The sequence below is a fragment of the Anopheles maculipalpis genome, chromosome 2RL (assembly GCF_943734695.1).
Source record: "Anopheles maculipalpis chromosome 2RL, idAnoMacuDA_375_x, whole genome shotgun sequence".
Classification (NCBI taxonomy): domain Eukaryota; kingdom Metazoa; phylum Arthropoda; class Insecta; order Diptera; family Culicidae; genus Anopheles; species Anopheles maculipalpis.
The window spans coordinates 7,155,561-7,166,139 of record NC_064871.1 but is presented as its reverse complement, the minus strand read 5'-3'; the positions used below and the strand labels follow the sequence as shown (position 1 = coordinate 7,166,139).

Here is a 10,579-nt window from a genome sequence, read left to right as displayed (position 1 = left end):
TCGAAACTCTCGAACCGAAACTCAAACAACGCTTTTTCCATCGCGGCATAGACCTGCATCGTCGCTTGGTTCGTACAACAAAACTTTCCACGCCACCACACTGTTATATCCCCAAGGGGTGATCCGAAACTGTGACAGAGTTGTGGAGTTTTCCCCTACACCGAGGACGTTAACGAGAAGCTTCTGGTTTCCTAGAGCGGTGGTGAGTTTGGAGGATTAGTGCATCCCGGAGGTTAGGGTGCGGCATGCGGCAATTGTGGTAGCTGCATGGAAGTTTGATATCGTGTTAATGTGGTTTTTCACCGTACGAAAGTGGCGCTCATTGCAATAACCGAACGATGATCCTTCTTTCTTAACAAAACAATTTAAATTGAACATCACAAACTCGTCAAACTACACTATTCTTACAACACTGCTTTATTTCTAGTTGTGTACGCACAGGTTCACCTTCGCGCTGTAGGTGGATCCCTTCGGGCAGTCACCGTGCACCGGGCGCTGGGTGACGCACTTGTTGTTCTGCGACTTGAAGCCTTTCGGGCACGCATCGCCCGCAATCATGCCAACGAGCGCAAGCAGGAAGGTGATGAACCACAGGAATTTCATTTCTAAATGGAAACCGAAAGCAAGCGATGAGTCTTTGGGAATGTTTTCCTTACAACTTTCAAAACTTACTTGGAAATTGATTTGTTTTGTTGGTTTGTTTAGTGCGAAAAGTAACCTTTTGGTGCGTCTAAATTTGACTGTGCTGCTTCCGACCCGATGGGTGGATGCTTTTATACCAGCTTCATTTGTTGTGATTTCGAGGAGCCGAAATTACTGATTGTAAACATCTGGGTGGGGGGTTTTTGTGTTTTTTTTTTTTGTTGATCTTGCCCCCCTCGGTTGCCTAATTTTCAAGAGCCTGAAATCATAACCAAAAAGATGTAAATTAAGTACACGAAGCAGATTTTTCTGGCTAGCAGCCATCAGCTGTTCTTGACCCACTGATAAGGTAGAACGGTTGGTAAACAGATCTAATGGTAGCGTGCGAGCAAAAAAGAGTTACGCAATTGTTTATTGTGTTTGGCTTGAGAATTGGCTGTGCATTGTTGCTCTAGGGAAATGATTGAGTAAAAACTTGAACATAATTTGTGGTGGTGATTATAAAACAGCTTGAACATTCGTAAACGATTGAGATTGATGATCAACGGACCTTATTCAAACGTGCAACGGTTTGTTACTGCCATCTGTTGGAATCTTTTGAAGTGAACGAGCGGAAAGTATGCAATTTTCGATACACCACATTTGAACCGCACACGTTTGTCGTGAGTTGTATGCAATGTGCACGACTTGAATCACAATAGGTCTTTCGAGCAAAGTTGAGGGTTTAGCGAAAACTGATAATTGGTGGACTGTTTCAGGTCGTTCTTAGTTGACCATTGAAATAAAAAAATTATAACATGAGTTGTTTAAATTTTTACATTTTCCTACTGCATTCTATGGAATCTGCTCAAAAGCATTAATTTTTTTAACTCACTGCTCGACTGTTCGCTGAACGCTAGCTGGGCGCTACGGAACTGTCAAAAGACTGCTGTCACCGTGCCAGCTGTCAGATTGTTGTTATTTTTTGAGAGGAAAATAATCGTGAACCGTGTTTGCGTGAAAATTTCGGGGTCCGTTGCACGGTAAAAATGCTGGCTTCCCGTGCACTTTTGGTCGGAAGACTGCTGGCACGCGGTGCCGTCGCCAAGAAGGTGAACCCCACTGGTCTACGCAACCAGATCGTTCGCCATGGACACGAGTAAGTGAACGCGCGGCCGGAAAGGTCCACACGGCCACCGAGTTACATTATGTAATTGTTTTGGTTTTCCTCTCTATCTTACCGGTGAATCCTGATTGTGGCCACATCGGGAACACCAATCTTTCCTGCTCGGATGCGTCCAACGCCGTCATGTTTTCGGGTTTCGTATCAACTCAGCTGGTCTTATCGAGTAAATGGACCGAAGCCGGAGATGCTGGCACGGGTTGGAGCGCAAGTCGCCGGAGGTTTCATGTGGTGGTGGATTCTGTGGCATCTCTTCCACGAATACGAACACATTACGGTAATAGCTGGCTAGCTTTATTACTCCATTCCACATGCATTATATGAGGTTGTTATGTACATTTTAGGGTGAATTCGACTATCCCGATCCGTCTGCGTGGACCAACGCTGAGCTGGGTATTCCATCGGACGAACTAGACGAGTAAAGCTCACTGCCAGCAAATCCGTACTCTAACCTGTGCTTTAGAACATCTATCAGATTCGGTTGTAAATAAACAGTGGCGGCTGTAGCGTAAACTGGAACCACTGGCATGGTGTTGAAGTTGTTTTCCTGCGGCTTCGGATGGGACAGTGCAAAAATCAAAGTGACCCAGGAGCTCGTCACACTGACACAACTAGCTAGCTGATTCACTTCTCCATTCTTCTTCTTGGCTTAACGACCTGTAAGGTCATGCCGGCCATCGAAATGGCTTACTAGACTGCCGATACCACGTAGTTGGGTAGTCAGGCCTCTCTACGGGGGGACGGTCCGGATGGGATTTGAATCCCGGTCCTGTCATTTGAAGGCCTGCGCCGCTGTCGCCTACACCAACTGGCCTCCCCCTGATTCACTAGCTATGCCTTATCTGAAGCGCCTTATAGCATTAGATTTATTTCATGATATGGAACTGTTGGTGACGAAAAAAAGGTTAGGTGAAGCAAAACACAGTTGAAGAGGCCAGATTTAATGTTCACCTAATTATTATACCTTCATTAAAATGTTAGTTGCAGAGCTTTTAAAAGGTTCTCCAATTTTTTACTGTTGGTAAATTTAGGTCGCATATTGCTTAAATTTTTTGGGTAAAATTCTGTTCAGAAGACATTCTAGAATGCCATATCTTAATGAAAACAAGTTCGGAAAGAAGTAAATATTTTCAGAGCTAAGCATAAGGGCACACAGTGGGTAGGAGGTATGTAATAACAACGATCTATCATATTCCATCTTTTCTGCATTTTGGGAGATAGTCGATATGAGTTTCAAAAACCGGTCCTGCCTTGTAAAGACCCTGTCTTCCATATCCAGGAATAATCCCTATAGGAATGCGTATACCGATACAAATGCGAACGATCCTTCACAGGAACGAATAAAAAAATCCGATTTAAATTATTTATCCCTAGACGAAGAGGCCCGTTGATAAGGCAACAACGGCGTCGGTCTTCACATGGAAAGACCGTAGTTCATATCCCATCCGGTCCGTTACCCCGTAGTGACCACTAACTGGACTGCTGGACCTAGATGGTCGTTAATCCAAGAAGAAGATGCCCCACTACCCTGACCGATGGGACACTGATCTTTTTTTTTCTATTTTGAGACGTATCAAGAGCTAGAACTATTTAAAGCTATGCTTTTCCTGATGGTCTTATGTACATCATCTTGGGACGTTAATATTGTCCAAAGTACTTTAACTGGCATGCTTCCTGCTTTCGTTTTGAAGTTTCCTTTCTCAACTTCGAGCGGGATCCGTGCAATAGAGGAGTATGCAGGCGAATAAAATAATATTTAAATCCTTGCACGAATCGCCCTTCAAAAATATTCTCATATCTTTCCACAAAGCCTGAATCCTCCTAAGAAAAGAATTATGATTAGGATGCTTTACGCTTCCATGGCCTTCCATGTCTACGATATAAGCTCGTACGTATTCAACTCACTCCTACGGAAAACTCATCTTGAACGTGTCAATCATGTGATCATGTGTACGCGAAGAAGGTTCAAAACTACCCACCCCATCCCACATCACATCGATTAAAGCACTGTTTAGCAAATGACCAGGTCCAGCAAGATCATTTTCTTCCCATCAATCTTTGTCCAAATTGGGATGCGCCACGTTCCATACGAATCCGGCTCAAGGCCAACCATGCTCATATATGGTCCTTTCGATTCCTTGAAGGCAAACAACATAATTTTCCTTCCAGCAACACAGCAACACAGCGCTGGCGGACATCCGATATCTGTCATCTTCCCCTCGATTAAATGATGCCATCCCCACGGCTCGGAGGGAATAATGGTTTCCACGCGGACGGCGAATATTGGCTTTGATCAGATCCGAGGGTCAGCGGACAGGCCCGACAGTCAAGATCTAATTGAATAAATTACTCGATTATTGATGACCGGTTGGCCTGTGCTGTCAAGGGGATGAATTCCTGTATCGTTCGCTCGTGGAAAGGACAAGCTCGCGTCGCACACCACCTGTTTCTTCGTACCGGTTCATGGTCGTTTGTTCTTGTTCTCCTATGGAAGGTTGCACGAAAATAATATTTCGTCGTCGTTATTCGTCCCACAGGGATTCGATGCCCTTTACACTAAAGCATTGATTCGTGGAGTGGATGGGCGATGTCGACCCGTACCAATCTATCGCTTCAAAACAGCCGGTCTATTATTGAAAAGTGTTCACTTACAGATATATTCTACAATAAAGATTTATGTCGGTTGTCGTCAAAAATTCGCATGGTTTATGTATGAGCGAAGGACAATAGTTCTTCTTTGTTTTGTAGGACATCCGCTTGCGGCACAGGATTTACATTATTTATTTTCACTTCCAAGAATCATTTCCAATACGAAGTATCGATACGAGCGGCTTCTCTGGAAAACATAAATAAAAAAAAAAACACTTTATCAGAAGATGCTCGCCCCTCGGTTCACACTTTTAAATCATCCCCTGGATCCTGGACTGGAAATAGATGGATGCGAACAGTTGAACAAAGTCAGCAGAGTCCAGATTTAAAATACATGACCTTTTCGGTTCGAATAAAATTTCACTACCATCCATTTTTCACGAGGGACGCTTAATGTGCAACGTTGGCTAGAATTGGCCACTTCTACACAAATGCAAGAGAAAGTAGAAATGGAAAAAAATGGAGAGAAATTAGATTTACGCTTTCGAGTAAATTAAAATGTTCAATTAAAAGCCCTTGCCCGATCCACCACTCGATCCGAACTCGATAAATCCTGGATAATCGATAGATTCCGAAGAGGACGCTGTGGACCACCACCGAAAATGGCTAACCTCAAAAGAGAACTGGCAACCAGCTAAGTAGTTCTTAATTTGTACCCGATCGAAATCAACAGAATCAGCAGTACATGGTGAAGAAGTGTGTCATGGGTTTGCCCCGCACGTCTGGTGCGGACGGTCCGCCAGGTCGGACAGGTGAGTAAACGGTGACGATTTTCGGTGAAAGTTGTTCAATTAAATTTTGCTTTTAATGCAACCTTTCGTGGAGTTTGCAGTTTGGGACGCGCTGACAACCAAAAACCAGGCAAGGTGGAGATACTTTGTGGGCTATAGATTACACAGCTCGTGGTTTGCTCGTTTCATGCTCGACCGACAATGTTCTACGATAGGTAGAATGTGGTGGTTTTGGGACACTGAGAATGTAACGTTTATTTATCGGTACGATTAACAGTTTTACGGATTGGCTTTTTACAGGAGACTGGATTGGTTTTTCAGTGTTTTTGGTGGCAGATTGAGTAATGGATGCTAACGGTGGGTACTTACATTGAAACTGAGCTTTGATAGTTATCTCTTTTACCGTAAAGACTGTTGTTTTGAAACTGATTTGTTTTTCAATCATGTTTTTTTTTTACCGATTGCCTAAGCTTTAAGGATAATTTAGAGTATTCGAAGTACTCGAAAAGGCTGCAGATAGTGTAGATCAATTAAATTTCATTGCATCTTATACATGCACTTCATACTTAGAGTCTCCGAAAGGCTTAATCCGCCACTGGTCCGACCACTGGTGGTCATTTTGTCTGAGGAAACGCGGTTGGTTCTGACTCATATGAAGTTGCAAACAAAATAGTTTGATAAAAATACACAATTTCGTCTTAATTTCCATCCACTTTAACAAACGATCATTTTCTTCTACCACTCTACTCCGTTTTTTCTTCATTTTCAGAAATCCACTCCATTCCTTCTATAAGGTGTCGGTTACACTAGCATCTGTGGGGATGAAAAGTTTCCAAAATGCAATCACGGCCAGCACACCAGCCACCGCGAGCCCGCACCTTACCGAACCACCAAACACTACACAACAGTCGACCGTAACTTTCCCTAAGCTCTTGGGGGTAAAAGAGTTTGCTCCAAACCCCATTTTCGTGGCGCGTATGTTGAACTTTTGCTTTGAACACACAAACACAACGAACCAGAACGACAAAGCGTACAAACAGGATCCGTATAAAAAGAAAGCCGTAAAATGCCCGCCATCTTTTGCCGTGCACGCTTACTTCGGGAAAAGCTCACCGGATGCAACCGTAGCCAGCAAATCGATACATTTTCACGCGCAACCCATCCTCCCATCCACCCATCCCGGTGCCAATTGCTGGTTCGTGTAGAGTTTTGGGTGCGAAACTTGCACAACTGTCCGTCCCGTACGAAATTGAGAACCTAAGTATCGAATAAAATTTATGCACTTTTGATGAATTTATAGCACACTACAACCAGTCGTACCGGTCGGCGATTCCGCGCTGGGGATTAAGGATTCCGCAAGGTCTTTGAAAGTTGCATTGAGTTTTCGCATTCCACAATTTCGCCCAAACTGAGGCTTATCGCTGACGAGGTTGTGCTGAATGTGCGACACACTGGCACTGGCCTCGGGTGCTACACACGGTAATGAGAAGTAACGCTGGCCAGCATTAAATCGTTACCACTTGCTTCCATTATAAAGCGGATAAACATAGTGCTGTGTCCTTCCTGCGCCAGCCAGCCAACGGCTGGAATCACTGGAGAGTGTGGAATTGGATTTATTCGGCGTCGCCCGATACCAGTTCCTGTGGCCTGTGAGTGGGTAGGTTTGGGGTTGAAATCGTCACCAGTGGTGTTGGTATTTTCTTTCACGTAAAGTCGATATTGGTTCGGGCTGTGGAGATGGGGCAAGAAACGTTCCAATCCCTCAAGTGCAATGTTTGGCCGGGGTATGATAAGGGTCTGACTTGGCTCTTAATCCTACCGGCAACGCTTTTCCAGCGGTTTGAACACGGAATCCACGGTGTGGGGCAGATTCGTTAAGTTGGCCAACCGAATGGTTTCGTTAAGCTGGCAGTGGCCACAACAATGCTCAAACCGCGTAATGAATAATATATTTACGGCTGAGCTGGGGAATGATTAAAAAATTCAATTTATCAATGACGTTGAGCATAAATTATTTTTTCCTCCATGTGTGAATGAGTGTGCGTGTGTGTTTAAAAATTATTGTTAACCATTAACAAGCATTGTTTTGTGATTGTTTGGTTCATTCCGCAATACTTTTGATTAATGCACCGGAATAAGGTCATGCAGCAAAGCGCTTCTCTATTGCCCAGTTACTCGACGAGCATGTATGACAAACGATCACACATTGTAGCAGCAGAGTTGTCCCACGGTATTGCTTTGTTTGCGACCCTGTCACGTGGTATAATTTATTTCCTTCGGGTTTGTTCCCGCATCAGCCACAACCCGAATCAATTCGTTTCACTAACAAACAACGAAATAAAATCGATTGATAAATAAAGCTAGCGAGCGATACGCAAACAAAATTAAATTACCCACCGTGAAAGCAAAAGAAGAAAAAAAACAACATCGAAACCTTTTTAACAGCACGCGTATCGCATTGTGAAAAGACAAAACACACCGAAGAGTAAATGATTCGTGTGCTTCGCTGTACGGAAATCTGGCATTTCTTTTCTTGCCGACTCTTAACGCAAGGAAAAACGTTTGCAAAATTAAAGAGGATATTTTGAGAAAATCCACTTTCCGCTACTGAGCGCATTGGTCGATTGAACCTTAAACCAGGACACTCCTTCCAATAATTCACCCAACACACATAGTACATACGCGGAAGAAACGATAAGAAGGCGCGTCATTTGACAAGGCTTTGGGGGTGGAAAAACTTTCAAAGGACTCGAGATGAGAAGCCAAACTTGCCATTTGCATTTGTCGTGGCAAGATGGAAAAGCTGTGGGTGGGCAATCTTCTCCCCTCCAACCCTGCTCGGTACCTAACAACATGTCTATACACACACACACACACACACGCTCGCACACACAATGTCTGCGATTTGATCGAGGATTTCGATTGACTTTTATCCATCGATTTTCTCTTCACCTCCGCGAATGCCGCGTTTCGAGGCGGCTTGATAACGAAGCATGAAACATCGTGGCCCATAACATGGAGCACCGGTAGAACCCACTTGGAGCTGGAGCACGATGTCGGTGCACTTATCTTTCGAGACAATTTCAAAGAGAGTACTCGAACGGAATGCTTGAATGCGATGGTTGGAGGAACTGCTGGAGCCTTTCGATATTTGGGAGTGGTGCGAGGCAAGCACCAAGCATAAATAAGCCACTCATCACGAAATCGATTCGTCTAGAGCGGATTCGAAAGTCGGAAAGAAAAGAAAGAAATGCCGGGAACGTTTCAGGCCAGTCAGCATCGTCATCCTGTGGCAAGGCACAAGATTCTAGCCCACTAAAGGAGCCTCTATTCTGTCAAGCGTTTAAAAACGGAACGAACCGACACGCACACGCAAGTGCACGGTTCAGGTCGGTATGTTGCGATTCGATTCGGAAGTGATTTTTAAGGACTATCATCATAATCATTTTCTCATGACGCACACAGAGGGCGGAAGATTTCCACATGTTTTATTTTTTTTTACCTCCCACCTATTCCGTTACCAAGGAGCTACTGGTTGTGTACTCTTTGCTTCATTTAAATAACATATTTTGAAGGTGGCTCACAAGAGTATTCCAGTTGGCGTGCTGAAGATGATCATCGTGCTTGCGCTGTCGTATGGAACCATTTTACAGCCCAAAAACCTTCCAATCCAATTGTTTGGCTTCAAGGGTGGGATGTTTGTGGGTGTTTTTCTTTTTCTTTTTTCTTATCCGTTCCACCCCCTAGTCGGGGTGAAATCTTGAAGCTAAGAGGGAAGCGCAACACAGGAAGCCCTAGCTACTGCAGAACACCCATCATTATCCTTTCGACGCCTAAAGGTATGCAAACCGGAGTGCGCGTTTCTTTTTCCTTGTGGGTCCGTGTTGATTTTCCGCTACAGATTGGCGTGAGAAGCGTTAAAAGCGAAACCGCGGTAATGATGGGCTGTGTGGGTATGTGAGATGACATTATGAAATGTTATTAAATCATTTCCGCATAAGCGGTTCACTTGGCGCATACTATACACACCGTGATGGAATTTAAGCGACCAAACCACAAAACTGTCACCTAAGGCAGACATTCAATTGTGTACAGAATGCTCCCAAATACATACTGCACTCGGTCGAATGTAACAAACAATCTCTCCCACATGACCTGGCACAGTTCACACACATCACAAAAGGCAATGAAATTGCTAGACCCACGACCCAAGTGTTGATGTCGTTTCTTTCTTTTTTAATTTGCTTGTGAACGATTCTACTGCGCCCGGGCAAGTTCATTTCTGCAACACAACAACCAACTTCCGATGCAATCGATGGGTGCACAACTACTTGGCAAGCGAAATCAAATTATCAGACCTTGTCCTCCCTCCCACAAAATAGGACACCGGTGAAATCAGTTTTAAATTGAAAATCGGTCCCAGAATCGGGGAAAAAGCTTCTCAAAATGTGCAACACGCCGGGATTCCGTGCCCGATGGGTCCCCCGGCTCACTGTAATATCACGTATTTTATCTAACCTCCGGGTGCTCGCATCCGGTCCGAAGGCTGATACAAAACCCAATACCCGAGCGCGCACATACCATCGAAAAAAAAACCCGGCAGCATCGGGAAAGCATTGAGGGTCCATTCGGCAATGCAATCCCTGGATCTGGTTCGAACGGCCGTCGAACCAAGTGCACCAGGTTGGCAATAATTTCCTCCTTTTTATACCCGGGCGTCGATGTCGTCGCTGTGTCGAAAAGGAGTAGGAAATTGTTTTTCCAGTGTCGTTGCCTTTTCCTTCCGTTCGGGAATCGGGTTTCCCTGCCGGGGGTTGAGATGTGTAGTGAGCTAAAGATTCAATGCAATCTAAAGCTGCTTTCCAACACTGCAACAAGTATCAGGAAGGTTTTGTTTTATTTATAAGATTTGTTGCCTGGTGAGAGATTAAAGATGGTGGTGCCCTTGGGTGTGTACAAAAAGGGCTTTAAAAACTTGCTATGCTATTGTTTTCCGGGTTTTCCACATTGATGCTGATGATCGATGATTTTCCAGTGCATAAAACACAAGCATTAAAATAGCCTTGAAAGTGCCACCCTCGTGGAGCGAGTGGGATCCATGTTGATGTAGGTGAACGAATGTGTTCCGTTTGACTGCAAATTCTTACGCTTCGATTCTAGTCGGTTCGGTTTGTTTGGTTTCAGCTTTGCGTAGGTTTTCCGTAACGGGTTACCCGTCTTGGTGAAAGAATGCTCGAATGAATCGTTCGACCAATCGACGGGTAATTAATTCGATACACAACAACTTACCCAATGGACGCACGAACTTATCAACGGTTCTGGGGTTTTCGGGACGTTAATCATGGTAATCAGAAATCAACATCCTAGGACGAAACGCTCGCATTGGTATGTTGGG

At 44.4% G+C, this 10,579-nt stretch overlaps 2 protein-coding genes across 2 annotated transcripts; one reads left to right on the top strand and one right to left on the bottom strand.

The window, feature by feature from the left end:
* Positions 1–409: 409 nt before the first annotated feature.
* Positions 410–612, bottom strand: LOC126559580 (uncharacterized). Its single transcript, XM_050215751.1, has one exon. The coding sequence runs from the start codon at positions 601–603 to the stop codon at positions 424–426; it is 180 nt and encodes a 59-aa protein (XP_050071708.1). The 5' UTR covers positions 604–612; the 3' UTR covers positions 410–423.
* Positions 613–1,592: 980 nt separating this feature from the next.
* LOC126559500 (NADH dehydrogenase [ubiquinone] 1 beta subcomplex subunit 2, mitochondrial-like) lies at positions 1,593–2,323 on the top strand. Its single transcript, XM_050215668.1, has 3 exons — positions 1,593–1,780; positions 1,958–2,081; positions 2,149–2,323. Exons 1-3 carry the CDS (start codon positions 1,671–1,673, stop codon positions 2,224–2,226), a joined length of 312 nt encoding a protein of 103 aa, XP_050071625.1. The 5' UTR covers positions 1,593–1,670; the 3' UTR covers positions 2,227–2,323.
* Positions 2,324–10,579: the final 8,256 nt, after the last annotated feature.